This window comes from Drosophila sulfurigaster, chromosome 3, assembly GCF_023558435.1.
Source record: "Drosophila sulfurigaster albostrigata strain 15112-1811.04 chromosome 3, ASM2355843v2, whole genome shotgun sequence".
NCBI classification, from domain to species: domain Eukaryota; kingdom Metazoa; phylum Arthropoda; class Insecta; order Diptera; family Drosophilidae; genus Drosophila; species Drosophila sulfurigaster.
Genome location: NC_084883.1, coordinates 23741460 through 23760255, shown reverse-complemented (window position 1 = coordinate 23760255; position 18796 = coordinate 23741460). Strand labels below are relative to the sequence as shown.

The window sequence follows — 18796 nt, the reverse complement described above, 5'->3', positions numbered from 1 at the left end:
ACATTTTTTTCTAACGACATAATATTATTAGAAGCGAATTATAAATATCTTCACATATTTTATTACAACAAATAAACTTACAAATATTTGTTAGTATATTGGAACACTTATAGCAATAATTATTATTGAAAAAAAAACCTGATTAATTGAATAACCGCCAGAAATAGAAATATACAATTTACTATATACTTTTTGTAGTCTTTGCAGTATTTAAAAAAAGGACTGACAACTCGTTTGTAACACAGTTTTATCGATAGTAAATTTTAAAAGCAACCGTGTATGCTCAGTAAGCTGGAATACTGCATATTTTGTATACATTTTCTGTTTAGAAGCGACCAGCATATTCGCAATATCATCGTACGGTCACGCCGAATCGTTGACAATTTGAGGAGGGCAAACAAACAAGCCAGCAACTCTTGCAATGGCGGGACGCGAATTAACAATAACGCCAACGAAGCGCGAGCGCCGCAAATCGCCAGCAATGAGCTTCACCTCGGACAGCAGCAGTGTGCAGCCTCCACCAATGTCGCCCACCTCGTCGGTGGCAGATACCACATTTGAGCCAACTATTGATATGATGGTAAACGACTTTGACGACGAGGCTACATTAAATGAAGAGGAAGCACTCGCCGACCAAGAGGCACATAATCCCGAAGATGAGATCGCCACGCTGCGCGAAGAGAGCGAAATGCCCATCGAAGAACTGCTGGCCAAGTACAGCAGTATGCCAACCACTTCGCCGGTCGCAACCAGCAGCTTTAAGCGTTCCAGCGGCAGTTCGAGGCGACGACGTGCCCCAAAACGACAGCATCAGGAAACAGACTCGGCTGCTAATGTGCCAACGTCAACAGGCGCTGACGAGGTCTACAATGAACCAATAACTACTGCAACTGGCCAAGAGGCTGGCAGCTCTGTTGTTCAAACAGATGATGATACGATGACTGCAGACGATTGCACAACGTTGCCAGCGGAATCATCCAATGATGCTGACGCTGGTCACCATGAAACACCAGGTGTTTTGCCACCAGAAGTCAGTAAAAAGCATCGTTCGCATTTGTTGGACTTGTATCCGGGTGAAACCTTTCCCAACAGTGCACAGCAAACACTGCACGCCATGGAAGATCTAAAAAGTTGTAAGTCAATGGTATATACATATGTACTTAAATGTATTTTACAATAAGCCAAAATCTTGAACTTTGCTTTTAGTTACACCGCTGCAAACACTCTTCGATGAAGTCGAGGAGGAGGAGGAAGAGGATGAAAGTGACACGGAGTCGGATGATGCGAGAAAGATCATTATGGTTGGGCCCGACTATCAGGCTGATATTCCTGAAGGACTTTCACAGTATGGCGACATATTGCCGTACGAAAACGAGGATCAGCTCATCTGGGAGCCCAGTCAAGTCACGGAGCGTGAGGTCGAGGATTATCTAGCCAAGATCCAGGAGACTCGTGCACTAACCACATCATCAACAGATGAGGCTGCTGTTGCTGTCGCTGACATGGCCGAGGGCGAAGAGAACACTACAGCTGTCACAGAAGACGCAGCTGCAATAGCAACGCCTGCCACAGTTGCAACAGCGAATCCAACTACAGCTAACTTGGACTCGGAATCGGTGGTCAAGGATAATGAGCAAGCGTTGCATCTACTGGTGCAATGCGGTTACGACTTCAAGGAGGCGCTGCGCCGAAAACGCTTAAATGTCCTGCCACTGAGCGATACGATGAGTAGCTGGTCGGAGGAGGAATGCCAGAAATTCGAGGAGGGCATTCATAAGTTTGGCAAGGACTTCTATCAGATCCGGCAGAATCAGGTAAAGGCCGTGACGCCGTCGTCGCCACAAACAGCAACAAGCACTGGCGACAGCGACTTCTAAACAAAACTACAACAAATCCTGTATCCTGATCGTTTCAGGTGCGCACAAGAACCATGCGCGAACTTGTACAGTTCTATTACCTGTGGAAGAAGAGCGAACGTCGCGATCAGAGCTTTGCCCTCAACGATACCATCGATCACATGGATGTTTTCCTTAACGAAGGTGGCAATGGCAACATTACCAGCAATGTTGCAACCGCAGCAGGTGTTGGCAATGGCAGTGGGAATGGGAATGGCAGTTGCTCGTCTCAAGCGAGCAGCTGCAGCAGCAGTAATGGTCATAGCAATGCGAATGTCAACAACGAAGCCTCCGCACTGGACAAAGAGGCTGCAGCAACAGTTTCACGCAAATCCACAACGAAAAACTACTCGATTATGACAGGCAGCCAACCTGGTGGTGGAGGAGGAAACGCATCCGCTACTAGTCGCAAACGCGGCGCATCCTTTGCTCTGGACAACGAGGATAATGAGCAGGACGCTGAAAATGTAACGATCGATAGTTTAAGCTGAATCATTGTTATTGGGGGCCACAGTCATGGGATGCATACAATGTTCTCAACCAGTGGGGCAGGGGCATCGATAAAATCGGTTCGATAACACACACAGCAATTGAGCCAAAATGCGCAGGCGCTTTCGACTCAACAAACGATGGTGGCAGCTGTGGACATCATGGATGGCATTTTGCATTAATTACTATTAGGTTGAAAACGAAATCCAACATTCATTACATGTGTAGCATACAGATAATACATAAATATAATTGTCGATTCTCTAATACATCAAATACCAACTCGCAATTATCGAAATGAAATCGCAGCTCTATTAATCGAAATGGAAGTCCTTAGCAGGTGCAAAAGCTTCGTTAAAAAGCTTATTTAAAAACGTAATGCCAAAAAAAAGGGTTTGCTTTGAGGATATTTAATTTAAGCTGGATTTATTACCAAAGCATTTTACGTGAATAATTGTTGAGTTGATTGTTTATCACATTTATTCCTCTTGTTTCTTCCTTCAATTTCAAGGATCAAATGTCAGCTCAGCAATGTGCACAACGTTGCCAGCTACATATAAAATAACTACCTCCTCCCCTTGTCAAGAAATTCCAAGTAGCCAATTCTCGTATTCGCTTTGCTTGCATTTTCGCAAACACACAGAGATAGCTTTGCCAGAGTGAGCATGTGTGCCTCTGTCTGTGTGTACGTACGAAGCCACAGGCACGTACACACGAGCATAGAGAACACTTATTGGAGATAGTAGAAGCAGCCAGGCGAATGGCAAAACCGGCGATCGACCGACTGACGATCGTGCAAAATGAAGTTTTGTGCTTTGGGGCTTGGATTTTGTGTTTACGCTCGTAATGCTCTCTATGTGTGCGTGCCTGTGTATCTATCGTGCACATGTGTGTATAGCCTCTTCTCTCTTTTTTTCCGCAAGCTTCACTGACGTAGCGTGAACATTTTACGTTCACGTTCCATGGGCTCCACAATCCAGCCGTCCGTCCGTCCAGCCAGCGGACCGTAGTGAAAATCCAGTTTTGTTAAAAATAAACAAAGCGCAACAGAGAGCACGCTACAATCCTCAGCGTAGTGCAGCATATTTGTGTTGTGGCCTTTGATGTGCACTCTACTCTCTGCTCCTTCTTCTAAGCGTAAGGTCCTTTGATATAGATGCCAACAACAAATAGCAACACCTGCTGATTTTGATTGCATAAATAAACACAGACAATACAACGTATACTTATGTATACAGAGAATTCATACGAATATTCTTACAGTGGAATATTCTTCATTTGATCCAAGTTGGTGATTTTTCAGAATCTCATTTGAATGATTATGAGTAATTAATCATATCCTTATAGTAATACAAAATAAATAAATAAATTGTAACTATATTCAATTACGCTGAATTTAACTATTTAATTTATATGGATCATTTTATTTGTAATAAATTTAAATAACTATTTTACAGGTACTAGTGAATTAATATTATATGATTATATTAGGCCATTTTGCTTGTTGTGTATACAAATAAATATATTTAAGCAAAAACTCATATTACATCCCACTTTTTGTCATCTGTTTGTCATTATGAATTGGAAAATTGTTTTAAATTTGTAGCTTTTGAGCAATCCAGCACTAAAAACTTGACATAGTGCTCCACTGTAAAGCAGCGTACTTGCGATTCGTCACGGGCCGAAACCGCAGAAAGCGAGTTAACAACCGTAAAGCGAACACGAGACAGCGGCGACATTCGGCCAGCCCACGACGCCAGCGGAAGCTTAACATCCGGATAGTAGTCGTCGCCTCGCTGCCGTCGTTGCCAGTTTCTGAAGAGCGTCGTCGGCCGGTGTTGTGTTCTTCACCATCAACTACAACGCAAAGCAAAGCAAAGTGAAGCCTGTCTGCTGTTTTTTTTTTTTGTGAGCCCTGTGCTGCCTGCCTTCTGATCTCTTTCTCTCTCGCCCTATCACGTCGGCTCACATACACACAGACACAACTACTCCTCTCTCTTACTCTCAGTCTTGAGCATTTCCATTGCGCCTTCGCCTTCGCCTTGCCTTCGTCTTGGTCTTGGTGAGAAGCCGCAGCCAAAAGGCACGTAAACTGGTTGTCGTCGTTGTTGCCCGTACAGCAAGCAAAAGCAGTGTCTCGATGTCTCGTCTCGTCGTGGTCGGCGTGGCGTGCCCGTAGTTTGTTTTTTCTGCTGTTGCTCTTGCCGCTCTCTGTTTTAGTCTTGGTGTAGCGCTTGAGCTGCGCGAGTCGGACCTATCACCAACCAACATCAACAATAATAAAGTGAACATCATGAGTAGCAACATGGATCTGGCTTACAATGCGTCATCATCATCAACGGCTTCACCGCCGCTCCCGCCTGCCTCCTTTACGTTTACCAACACCGCCAAGCTGCCAGTTGAGACAGTCAAGCGTCTCATTGCGGCCGTCTCGCGTCGCCCAGTGCTCTGGTTGCGAAACAATGCGAGCGGCCAAAAGCGCAGCGATATTACGCCAATTTGGTTTGACGTCGGCAAGGATGTTAATTTGCCAGGTGAGTAACAAACGAAAGATCGAGCTAACAACTCTAAAACTCGGATTGTCACATTCCTACAATACATACATACACGTATACCAATGAGCTTTTGTCTGTGTACTGATAATTTGAGTACAAGATGGCGAAATGTTGCCGTTACTGCAAACAAACTTTTGCAAGAATAGCACAAACAAATAAAATGGCGAACAGGTGCCGCTGCATAGTTATGCAAGAGCGGCAATAAACTGTAAATGTAGAATATATGTATATATATATACATATGTACATATTCATATATTTAATAATAATTAAGATAACTTTTATTTATATAACTTTTTTTTATATATATTTATATTGTAGATACTTACATTTCAATCAGATATAGTATTACAAATATATAAGTATATATACTTGAAGTATTTATATCTTATTTATTGCTCACATGATCAATTGATCTTATGCGTGCAGTGTGCACCATAACGAGTAATCACCGTATTTGTTTGTGCTTGCATTACGTATTGCGGTTTTTCTTGTTGCCGCTCACAGTCACTATACACACATACACAACGACACACACTCATACACACATGTACATAGAAATGATCATACATTCTCTTCTCTCCTTTTCGTTGACGTGCAGCTGACGTTTGCCGGGTCAAATGGGGACATCTGCGGGACAATTTTCGCAAGGTGTACATACGCAACAATCTGTCGAATGAATCGCCCTCCTCATGGCGCTTCTACAACGACATGCGATTTATGGAGCATGCTGTGCATGAGAATATCCTGCGTCAGGCACGCACTCGGGGTGGTGGTGGTGGTGGTGTTAGCAACAACCACAAGAAACGTGCAACACCGCCAATTTCCCATTGGACAGAGAACAACAATCTGATACTTCATGATGGGGGCATGAAATTTGAGCCCATGGTGGCCACCGAACCCATTTGTGAGCTGAGCGACAGCTACGACTCAGAGTTGCATCAACCGAGTTTCTCGGACATCAGCTCGTTCTTCGAGGATCGTGATTGCAAGCCAGCTCGCTGCAAACGTGTTAAACTGGAAGCCAGCAATGGTGATGTGAATAGCGAAGAACTGAACGACGATGACTTTGATGAGGATGCTGCCTCAGAGATTGATGAGGATGGCAACAATCAGCATAAACAGCATAGCGACAGTTGCACACCAGATCCCAGTCTCTTTACTATCGAAGTGCTGGACGATGACGAGGAAATGGCGTTGCCCATAAGCAAAAGCAAGCCAAGCAAATCCAATGACAGCAGCCTCAAAAGTGAACCCGATACGAAGCCACCTCAGTTGCAGTTGCAATCGCAACACCCTACATCCGATTTGCCTTTCAAGTACATCAGCATGGATGCTGCCACAAACACCGAGGCATCGAGCATCGCTGACGCGGCCGATGACGCGGATCGCATGTTCCTGTTGAGTCTGATGCCATTCCTGCAGCGTCTCGACGAGCGTCGCAAGCTACGCGTGCGCCAAAAGCTCCAAAATGTGCTGATCGAGGAGTTGGAATTTGGCTGACAGCCAAGTCGGCGGCTCAACATTGAACATAATTTTATGGTACATTTTAAGCTTAGCTTACAGTATTAAAGTCCTTAACGAAATGACTGACAAAAAGAAGACACACACACTCTCACACGTTCGCTCTCCCAAACTCACATACACTTACATTACCACATACATAAAATGTAATCAGTTTTCTAGCAGTAACAAAAATACAGAAAAATCTACGTAGCTACATACGTATGATGTTTTGTCAAAAGGATGTCTGTCTTGCGTTTACCTGTTAAATGTTAAGCACCTGCTTCTTACCTGCCCCTCTTCTCTCTTCTCTTCATCCGCAATGCCCATGTATACACTATAGTGTATCGTTGATGATTCGCCTGGCCAACAACAAGGGCAGAGACGAATTGGCCACGGACGGATCGGACGATCGCTCGACCGTTTAAATTGAATTTTCAAGCCAGCGAGCACAACATTTTTCTGTCAGTGCAATCGCCAAGGCACGAGATGAAAACAAGTTCCTTAAGGGTGTTGTTTCTGGCAAGCGACAACACAACAACTACAACCACAAACGGGCCAGAGAAACAACAACAAGCAGAACAACAAAAACAAATGCGCGCCACCACCGGCCATATTTTCGCGCCACCGCCACATGCGCCGTTAATGTGCTCGCTCTCTTTTGCGCTCTTTCGCTTTCGTTCTCTTTGTGTGCTCACGTTTAGTTCACTCTCAATGCGACCGTTGAATGCTCTTTACTGAGGTGTAAAATATTTGAAGCGTCATTGTTGCTTATTATAAAAGAGTACTTGTAACTTAAGTGGTTTTTCTTTAATGCTTTCGAATACAAACATATAATAAATATACATATTAAAAACAATGTTCACATATTACAATTAAGATAAATTATTATTATTATTTTTTTTTTGTATAACTAGTCGGTCTTCTGAAATTAAAATTGCTGATTATATTTTTCAAATATGTTAAGCTAGAAATTAATTAATAGATAAATAAAGAAATAATATTTATATTTTAGTAAACTATATTAAACAAAATGTTTTTGTTAAATTCCATCAAGTGAATTCGAGGTTAAGAAGACTTGTTCGCATTGGGCATGACATAGTGTCATATGGTCGCCGCTTAAGAAGGGTGTGCACAACAAAAAAACAACACGCCAAAGGGGCAGCAGAAGCGTTGTCGGCGCATGAACATGCATCCAGTTTCATGTTTAAATGCGTGCGTGAAGGTTGGATTATTTCGAGAGTGCAAAAGGAGCCCTAGTCCCCCAAAACGAAACGAAACGAAACAAGCCACTAAGCGCAGAAGAAGTGGGTCAAAATTATTTGAGAACTAAACAAAACAACGCACCGCACCAGCCAGCAAACATGACCGTTGTTCAAATCACAACACACACACGCACACGTCAGAAATAGAGAGGAGAAGAGGAACGAACGCCGCCGAGTTTTTAACAACATTGATCAAAAAAAAGTATGTTTATAATTTTAACAAAAAGCGAAAAGAAAAGTGCATAATATTATTGGTAATGGGGCGAGTTTTGATTGCATTTCTTGCGCCGCATAAGTGAAAATAAATAGAAGATAAAACAAGCGCACACATACAAGCGTATGTATGCATGTATTAATGTTAAATGTGTCCATGTATGTGAACAATACATACACATACACGCAAAAGTACGGGAGGGAGAAAAGAGTGATAGAGTGAGTGAGCGAGCGAGCGCGAGAGTGAAAGAGAGGGACAGTGAGCGAACGAGCGGCAGTGAGAGCAACGGAAAGAAGCACGGCAAAAATCGAAAGAGCGACAAGCACGAGCAACATTTTGGAGCGCGCGCGCACGCAAACACCAAAATCAAAAACTGACTGTGTGAGATACATTTGGTTTTATTTTATTTTTTTGTTTAGCTACCATAGATGATGAGCAAGCGCAGCAATAACAAGAACAGCAATAACAACAACAGCAACAACAACAACACTAGCGCAGCAGCGACAAAAAACAACAGAGCAAGAAGCAACACTCATACACAAACATACCGCACACACTCACACACACATTTACAGAAACGAGGAGGCATGATTATTATGTTGTGTTTTTAGTCGAATGTATCTTTTAGTCGGGAAAAGGAATACACGAATGTCGGAGTCGCAACGGGCCACAAACGAATTACGCATGAAGAGATCTCTCCTCGGTCTTGCCTTCTTGGTACACAACACAAGAATCTCGCATTTTCGAAACGCACCAAATAAATAAAACATAAAAATAATAAAGAAAAACAGCCAAAACGAAAATCATCATCAACTCAACTCGTAAATCAATAAATTTTGTATTCACAAAAATAATCAAACAATACGAGAAGAACAAACATCTAAAACTAAATTCGTAAAATCCATGAATGAATATGTATGTGTGTGATTGTGTGTATTTACAAGAAACTATATAAACTTTAAAAGATAAACAATAAAAAAAAAGTAAAATACAAGCAAGAACGGAATCGACAACGATATTTTCAGCAAAAGGCAACGCCACTTTAAACATCATTTCATTGAAAGTGTGCAGTTGCGAGCGGCTTGCATGAGGCTGCTAAAAAAGGTGTGTAATCATCATCATCTCTCTGTATGTAATCATCATCAACGACGTCGTCAACAGGCAATTCATTAACCAAAAAAAAAAGAAAAAAAAGAAAATTAAAACACTCTGATTAACCCAAGTTTAACAACAATATTATTGATTGTGCGACAAATGGCGAGATTTTGCAATTATATCGAGATTTCATTGTACCGTTGATGCGCCTGTTTGTATGTATCGCATATCGTATACACTCACACACGCACAGACACGGATACGCTCACGCACGTACACATTGACAACGATACCCCACATAGAAACTTGTATAAATACAACCCTCATCCCTTGCCGCTTTTGCGTTGTTGCTTTGCACGTACTCCACACACACACATACACACACGCGGACACTTTCACAATCTGTGTGTGTGTGTGTGTGTGTGTGAGTGTGTATACAAATGCAAAAAGGACTTTAACTTCTTGGTACGTGTTTTGTTGTTGTTGTTGTTCATGTTTTGAGACAGACTGTTTCAATGGAAATGTTCAAGGGTGACAAGGGTAGTTTCTCTGCTCGTTCGCTTGCTCGGTGTCTACACGGCCCAAAATCTAGATTCGAGAAGTGCATCATCCTTGGTGGGGCGTTGCATGATGTGTGTCTGTGTGTGTGTACACACGTACATGTGTATTTTCTGCTGCCGGCTGAGCAAGAGAGTCAAAGAGATACGCAAGAATGATATGCTTAGAAACTTCCCTTAAAAGCATTATTTACGTTTTGAAAATTGGATTACAATTAGCAGATGATTATCTAGACTACCCCATAACAAAAAAACACTAAAACACAAATAGTATACAAAGCATAATTTTAGTTATAATTAGTTTGTAATTTCTATTCTATTCAAAAGTCAAAAGAGAAAAATGACAAAAACAAGTTTCTAACCTTTTTCTTTGAGTGTAGACGAGCGTTTTTTGAAATCTACTGTCTGCCTTTTGTTGTTATTGTTGTTGCTGTCGACGTAGTCATTGTTATCCTTGTTGTTGTTGTTATTGTTGTGAGAGGGGATGAAAGTCGGTCGGGCGTTTTGGGCGTATGTCGTGCTCCATCTTGAAGATGGCAACCAAACAACAACCAGTTTTTTTTTTTTTTCGTTACACGGAAACAGCTAGAACTTGACGCATCGAGCGGTTGGGGACATTATGGGGGTGGTTTTGAACGTGTTATCTAGCTATGTCCTATAAATAGTGAATTTTCGAAAATACGCATTTCACTTTTGTGGGTCACACTCGTCGCTCCCTCAAAATAGAAAGAAGAAAGCAGAAAGCAGAAAGGTACAGCCGCCAAAGAGACGGATTTTAGGTGTAATACGAATACTACGACGTTTCCGAATAATATTTATCGATAAATTGCGCGCCCAAAACGCCGCCATTTTCTTTAGAAAACTAAACGGAATTGTGGCAACAATGGCAAGAAAAACACTGTCATAAATTTAAATCCTCGGCTCTGGCGTGCCAAATTCCAAGATTTCTTGCGAGGTTATTCCAACAAAAGAATTACAAATAAGAAGGAGGGAGAAGGAGATAGAAATAGAAATATAGAATAGAAAATTCTGACCTGCCAAGACATCTGCTAGGTATCCGGATTCAAATTCGGGTCGCTTGCTTTTTTGCTTAAGGGATCTTAGTAATAACAATGGCGCATCGTCGAATTTCCCAAAGCCATTTTCTTTGCCTACCTAAGTTGCATGCAGCTGCACTCATACACTCAAATACACACACACACACACACGCACTCGAGTCCTTTTGCTGCACTTTGAGACGACGCCATGAGCAATTTGGACTACTTAATGCACAGCAGTGAGTCTGGGCAATTTAGTTAGCTTCTCACTCGGCATCTGTCAACTTCGTCGTCAAACAAACAACGAAAAAACGAAAAAAGAAAAGAAAAATCGCGCACGTTCCGTTCCCCCCCTCAAGTCAACACATATCCGACTGCAATTTGACGCGTTCCAAACGCAGTTAGAAATACGCATAATAATAATAATAATAATAACGTCGAACGTGCCCCCAAAGAGCAATCCTAGTGTCTTTAAATTTTGTCATCATTACATTGAGTCATCAATTGAACTGAAGTGAAATTATCGTTAACGCATTTTGCAGCTTGAAAGTGTCTCATTGACTGCCAAAGGCAACAACGCCGCAAACGAAGTTGCTGCAACAAACGTGATCTCAACAATCTTCTTATGATGGAACTCTTGTCAAACAATTCGGTTCCGCAACAAATGGCCAGCAGCAATGCGCCCAGCGCCTCCAATGTTGCAGCAGTGAATGCTGCATCCAATGTGGTCGGTGTCGGAGTCGGTGTCGGTGCCAATGGCAGCGTCAACGTTGGCGTCATCAATGGTGGCGGCAGCGGCGGTGGCAGCGGCAGTGGCAGCATCAGCAGCAATGCCAGCAACTCATCCGAACGCCTCCTCGCCGGCATCCTCGAGTCGTTTCCCTCCTGGGATCTCAATGTCGGTCTAATGCCCAATGTGGGCCAAAATAATGGGTAAGTTGTATGATTTGTGAAGACGACAAGTGCATCACTATAATTTTGAATGCATTTTCCACAGCTCGCCGCCACGCACTGATTTCTTTATCAACAATTTCCTGGGCGGTTTGGATACACATGGCGATTTTAGCATTGGCCCCATTGGCAGCGGCTCATCGCGCAATCCCAAAATGTCACCGGAATCGTCAAACAACTCGAGCATCAGCTGCGGCTGGTGTGAGGTTAGCGCCTCGATACGTTGCCTCGAATGCAACGAGTTCATGTGCAACGATTGCCTGCGCGAGCATCGCAACAGTCCGCTATCCTCGAACCATTCAATTGTCTCACTGCCCACGCCCATTGGCGCCTCACCCACCGGCGGCAGCTCGGCCAACGCACACACGCCACCGAGCAGCAATTTCATCTGTGACATACACAACGAGATGCTGCGCTACGTCTGCGACTATTGCCGCAAACTCGTCTGCCAATTCTGCACACTGCACGAACACAAGGAGCACAGCTATGCGTCCATACAGAACTTCATGGTTGGCTCCAAGGAGAAGCTTGAGGGTGCCATCGAGAGTAGTCAGGTGGGCACACGTTGCATCAAGAGCAGCATTGACAAGGCTTTGGCCTTCATTCGGCTCATCGAGCGCAACTGCAGCGAGCTCAGCGACAACATACGCAAGGCCTTCCGACAGTTCATCATTGCCATCGAGGATCGCGAACGTTTTCTGCTCGACTTCGTGGAGAAGCTGCGTCAGCGTCGACTTGCCATACTGCACGATCAAATGGCCGGCTTGAAGTCTGCACTAGCTGGTCTCTCGGAGACCTCGGATATGCTCAGCAAGGTGGCGGACAATGCCTGTAGCATGGATCAAATTGAGATTGCCATGAAACTGACAAATGGCCAGCGACAGATGGAACAGTTTGCGGGCATCTACAAGGATCTGCAGCCCAAGCAGGAGGTCTTTGCCTTTGCGCCACCCGACTACAGTCTGCTGCAGGATATTCGCAATCAAGGCGGCGTGATTTTGGTCGATGACAAGAACATGCCAATTGTGTCCAGCAGCAATGGCATTGTGGCCAACAATGTGGTCACCGCACCCACAGCAGCCACCGCCATCGACATGGGCTTCACCATGCCCAGCATGGCCAGCACGGGACCCTTAACGGTCGCCTCCACAACAGTGCGACGTCCGCTGCTGCGCGACAACAGCTTCCGCATCCCATCGCCCATCATGCAGCCGCGTGGTGGCAGCGCCTGTGGCATGTCGAGTGCTGCACTCGACTGGGAGCTGAACGGATTGCGTAGCTCACCGGGTTTGCACTTCAGTGCGCCACGCACCACTCAAGCGATTCCCGGTTGCATGGATCTGGTCAAGGTGCGCAATTCCAATTCGCTGTCGCTGTCGTTTGCCACCGAGGGTCACGAGGATGGCCAGGTGAGCCGTCCCTGGGGCCTGTGCGTCGATAAGATGGGACATGTGCTCGTCTCCGATAGACGCAACAATCGTGTTCAGGTCTTCAATCCGGATGGTTCGCTCAAGTTCAAATTCGGTCGCAAGGGTGTCGGCAATGGCGAGTTCGATTTGCCCGCTGGCATTTGCGTTGATGTCGATAATCGCATCATTGTCGTGGACAAGGATAATCATCGTGTGCAGATCTTCACAGCCAGCGGCGTCTTTCTTCTCAAATTCGGCAGCTATGGCAAGGAGTATGGACAGTTCCAGTATCCCTGGGATGTGGCTGTCAATTCGCGTCGTCAGATTGTCGTCACCGATTCGCGCAATCATCGCATACAGCAATTCGATTCCGAGGGACGCTTCATACGCCAGATTGTGTTCGACAACCATGGCCAGACAAAGGGCATTGCATCGCCACGAGGCGTCTGCTATACACCGACGGGCAACATCATTGTATCCGACTTTGACAACCACTGTTTGTATCTGATTGATCCCGATATCAATGATGTAAGTTTGATTTTTTGTTTTGCTCTAGAATACTTTCAACTAATTTATGTTTGCTTTATTCGTTGCAGATTCTGTCTGTCAAGGGCCATGAGGGATCTGGTTTCCATGAGTTCAATCGCCCCTCGGGTCTGTGCTGCGATGACGAGGGCCGCATTATAGTCGCCGATTCAAAGAATCAACGCATACTCGTCTTTAATCAGAATCTCGACTTTATGTGGGATGTAAGTGCTCAACAGTTTCTAAACTCTCTCTCTTAAATAGCTAACTCAAATTTGATTTGATTTGCAGATCGAAGTACGTCCATCCATCAATCCGCTAATGCCGCCAACGTTGGATGAAAAGGATCGCACTTGCGATGTGGCATTGATGCCGGATGGACGCATCGTATTCCTCATAGAGCTGTCGCCGGACTCCAAAGAAGGGTCTAACCCTTATAAGCGGTTTGTGCATGTATTCTAAATTAGTTTATAAAGCAAAACACACACAAAAAACAAAACACAAAAGGCCAGATCAAAGAGACAGACGACGAAGATGACGATGACGATGACGACGACGTTTTTTTAGACCATTTACAAGCGCTAAAATGTTTAGCATAAAAAAATGAATCCAAAACAAAAAACAAAAACAGAAACGAAACAAAACAAAACAAAAGCAAAAGAAACAAAAAAAAAACAAAAAACAAAATACGGCATTAAAATTAGTGAAAATTTTTAGCATAAGTGCTACAACGATTACCTCGATAATGCTTAAGAGTTATTAAACACGGTTACGATTTGGTAATTTACATAAATTATACATACATACGATATGTATATAGATGCATAGATATACATGTATTTAGCGAATATACAAGATGCAACAAGCAACCAACCAACCAACTAGAGAACTTAACAAAAAAAAAAGAAAAATACCAACAACAGACAACGCGTTCAGTAGATTTTTAGGCTAGAGATCCTAGAAAAAAACGAGAAAAGGAAATGAGGAAAAACTAGAGAAAAAACAAAACAAAGCAAAACACTTTATATACAAGAAAACGAAAAAAGAAAAAAGGGAAGGAAACAAAACAGACACAAACACACACACACACACACAAAGTATGTACTAGATGAAAATATTATTACCTGTTAGTTAGACTGAGAGCAGTTTGCTAGCTAAAAGTTGAAAGTGGTAGGAGAGCTACTAGAAAAAAAAAACGATATATAGAGAGACAGAGGAGAACCACTAAGTTTTGTTTTATTTGTACTTTCTTCCTTTTGTATATTTGTTGGATTGTTTTGGATTCGTTTTCCATTTTTGACGAGTTACTCAATTAGAGTTTATTTTTTTTTAACTATAGTTACATATACGTATATAGATATATATATTTTCCAATTTTAATTGTGGTAATGTCAAAGTTGATATAGATATATTTTTTTTTAGTATTGTTTATTATGACTAATTTCTTATAATTGAGACTGAGAAAGTGAGTATGAAACTTTGTAAAAGGTATAAATGGTATAATTAATTAATTAATTAATGAAAACACAAAACAAAACAAAAACAAAAATTATGATGGTAATTATAAATGAAACCCGCTGACTTTTGGTTGAACTCTTTAACGAAGACTGATTAACTAAACGGCAATTGTGGAGCCAACTGAAACACCATATATGGTGAGGCCAAAAAAAAAATTGCAATGACATTGATAAACGTAACGTAACGTAACTTAAAATAACATAGCTTAACATAAACACAACATACATATGTACTATATACTCTATATGTTATTATATAAAGAATATATGCATAACTCAGCGCCACATAAAACAAACAGTCACAACAACAATTCACAAATCGCAATTCACATCAAATTATCATAATATGGGCATAGCTTAAACCGAGTTTAACTGACATATACATACATACATACATACATATACATACATACATACATACATATACATACATACATACATACATAATACATACGTTGCATCACATGAGCAAGAAACGATTGATTTCTTTACATTTTGTATTATATTAATTATTATTGTATGATTATGAATTGTATTATTAATTAATTACGTACAGGTACACAGCAAATTATTAGCAAAAAGTAAAAGTAAAAAGAAAAACAAAAACAAAACGTTATCATAATTTTTGACTCGAATGTGTTCATTAGCATTTAGTAGAGAGAGAGCTGAATAAATTCTCGAACGTCGCGAAACATATGAAAAATCCAGAGCAATATGCGCGTATTGAATACATATTTAGGTGACATGTTCCTCGCAAACTAAACAAAAGTAAAAGTAAAAGCAAAATAATTAGAACAAGAACGAAGAAAGAAGAATTAAAATACATACTTACTACAAATACATACAATATACTTACTTACATATATTAGCCGAATTAACGTGTAGCGTGCGTGTGCGTGTATCTGCGAGATACTCGCGTATCTTCGAGATACACGCACTGCACTGCGAGACTAACGAGATTACCGTAGGACGTAGAATGTAGATGCGAAAAGCGCATACATACATAGAGACACACACACTCACATACATAAATGTTGCAATGCGTTTGAAATGCGCCTAAAATATCGAAATACATTTGTTTTTTAGTGTATTTTAGCCAAAACTTATTGTCTTCATTTGCTTACTCTCAAAACTCTCTTCTGTGTTTGTATCTGTATCTGTAACTGTATTTTTGTATTCGTTTCCCCCCCACCCCCTGCATCAACTTACTACTGACCGATCAAACGAACGTATGAACGAACGAACGAAAGAACAATTGAGTTTGTGAATCTTGACGAGAATTGTGCATTGAGCATTGAGCTAACACTCCTTCCACGTATAAAGCAACACGCATAAAATGCGCAAAAATATGAAACTAAACACAGATTGTATGCAATTTGCTCTACGAGAGTAAATGCAGTAAACATATATACATACATACATATATATATCTCAATATACATATAGATATATATATAGAAATCTAATGAATATATACAACAAGTATATACTAAAATGTGTAACTAGAGTTAAATGATAAAAAAAGAAAGAAAAACAAAACTGTATCGTAACGTTTAAGAGAACATTTTACCTTAGCCATATTATATACAACAACTATATTACATTTTAATATGTGTTTTTGTTTTAAATTCCGTTTCGAATAATTTAGTATTTTATTTTTGACAACTGCCATAAACTCATTTACACACACACACAAACACACACGAACACACACACACACTTATATACCTTAAAGCGCCGTTCATTTTATGTGATTGCTGGTAGCAACCAGATCAAAGCATTTCCTCACATTTTGCGAAACCATACCATAAAAATAATAATAGTAATAGTAATATTAAATATGCATCTACTTATATACACATACAGTACATATATGTACTTATATATATTATATATATGAGAAACATATGAGAAATGCCATATTTTACTAATATTTCTACATGTGTGAGATTTACTAAATGAAAAACAAAACAAAAAAGCAAATACTAAAATCATTACAAATGAGCGCCGTTTTCTAAAAGCCACAGTTTTGAAATTGTGTAAAAAAAAAAACATAAAAAAAACAAATGGTAAACCAAGATTGAGATTTAAGTACTACCGAATGCCATAATTCAAAATAAAAAGCATTTATAAACAACATATATTATATATGTATATCTAAAGATTATTAAAGTATGTTAAACACTAAAAAAAAAACCAACTAAAAGTCATGAATACTGAACAATTTGCCAAAGGCTTAAGAATCAAAAAAACAAAAATTAAATTAAAATCAATATATAGAATCATGAATATCATATATACACCCACATTCACATTCACCCACACCCACAGCTAGCCTATGCATTAAATAGATAATTAAACATACATACCAAAAAAACAAAACAAAACAAAATAATAATTTCAAGCAGGTATTTTATTTTTCAAATACAACAAATATTCCAAAAAACAAAACTTTGCTAAAAAAAAATACAAAAAAACAAAAAATGAATAAGTAAATGCTCATATACAAGTAGCTTATTAACGAACTAAAACGAATCCAAAACTTAAATCAGGTATTCAATTTTTTGTCATACTTATACATACATTTATACATATGTATATATGTGTACTTAGACCTAAGTCAATGAATATATAGATATATATATATATATAAAATTACAAATATCTTAAAAAATGTAACAGCAGCTAACAACAAACTAAAAAAAAGAACTCCCAAATGTAAGAAACAACAAAATGTATTTATAAATCAAATTTTTATAAAATGTCGATTAACGATGATTGCAAAACAAACAAACAAACAAAAACAAGAATGAATTCTTATATCAAAATACAATTTTGAATAAATTTTATATATGACAACAGTTTCTCTCAGATTGCAGAGAGAAAGAGAGAGAGAGACCAAGAGGCGGTAATAACAAATATTTGACTAAAGAAATATTTAACTGCAAAACAACATTTAGCATTAGCAATTAAGTTTGTGACAAACTCCCAAAAAAAAAAAACAAAACAAAAAGAAAAACGAATTCGAAAAGAACGCATCAATATTGTATTTAAAATTCACATGTTTCATTCGGCAAACATACATACATACAACATATACATAAACATACGCATGCATACATACTAACATACATATATGTAATAATTATGGAGCAATTGAGTACAAAACGAGTACAAATTTAATTTATAAGCATGATCAGAAAAGAAAATACGCTAAAGGATTAAATAAAAAGAAAAATACCACAAAAAAAAATCAAGAAAAAATACAAAAAAAAAAACGTAATGGAAAAAGAAGAAAAAAATACTGTAGGCCAGCTACTGGTTTCTCATATTCATAATGAAATGAAAATAGCTATAACGAATACTACATATAGGCATATAGTCTACCTGCGAATTGTATATTTGTATCACTCACACACACGACGACTCACACAAAATGCTTGATTCATCAAATGGCGATCGAATGTATTTGTATTCATTTAATGCGTGTGCGAATACTACTTAAATAATAGATACGATACCAACATACATATACATATATACATACTTACTTCATACATACATATATGCATACATAAATAGTAATTACTAAATACTACTCTAAATCGAAATTACCAAAAAAACGTTTAAACTAATAAAAAGCAAAAAAAAAAAAAGAAAATGTGAACTCTCCTCCTCTATTTGATTTGCTTCGAGAGCTCCAATCATTTTTTCGGCATAACTTTTTAGAAAAACCTACGCATACATTCATACATTTGTCACTTAAATAAATAACATATTTACA

General features: G+C 40.1%; 3 protein-coding genes across 3 annotated transcripts; all 3 read left to right on the top strand.

The window, feature by feature from the left end:
- Positions 1-302: 302 nt before the first annotated feature.
- LOC133846251 (mesoderm induction early response protein 1) lies at positions 303-2682 on the top strand. Its single transcript, XM_062281084.1, has 3 exons — positions 303-1133; positions 1207-1814; positions 1916-2682. Exons 1-3 carry the CDS (start codon positions 422-424, stop codon positions 2384-2386), a joined length of 1791 nt encoding a protein of 596 aa, XP_062137068.1. The 5' UTR covers positions 303-421; the 3' UTR covers positions 2387-2682.
- Positions 2683-3995: 1313 nt separating this feature from the next.
- Positions 3996-6683, top strand: LOC133842507 (uncharacterized). The gene is made up of 2 exons (XM_062275618.1): positions 3996-4918; positions 5541-6683. Exons 1-2 carry the CDS (start codon positions 4678-4680, stop codon positions 6440-6442), a joined length of 1143 nt encoding a protein of 380 aa, XP_062131602.1. The 5' UTR covers positions 3996-4677; the 3' UTR covers positions 6443-6683.
- A 1680-nt stretch (positions 6684-8363) lies between these two features.
- Positions 8364-14503, top strand: LOC133841201 (protein wech). Its single transcript, XM_062273543.1, has 5 exons — positions 8364-9025; positions 11153-11543; positions 11608-13498; positions 13567-13719; positions 13787-14503. The coding sequence occupies exons 2-5, from the start codon at positions 11236-11238 to the stop codon at positions 13955-13957; spliced, it is 2523 nt and encodes an 840-aa protein (XP_062129527.1). The 5' UTR covers positions 8364-9025; positions 11153-11235; the 3' UTR covers positions 13958-14503.
- Positions 14504-18796: the final 4293 nt, after the last annotated feature.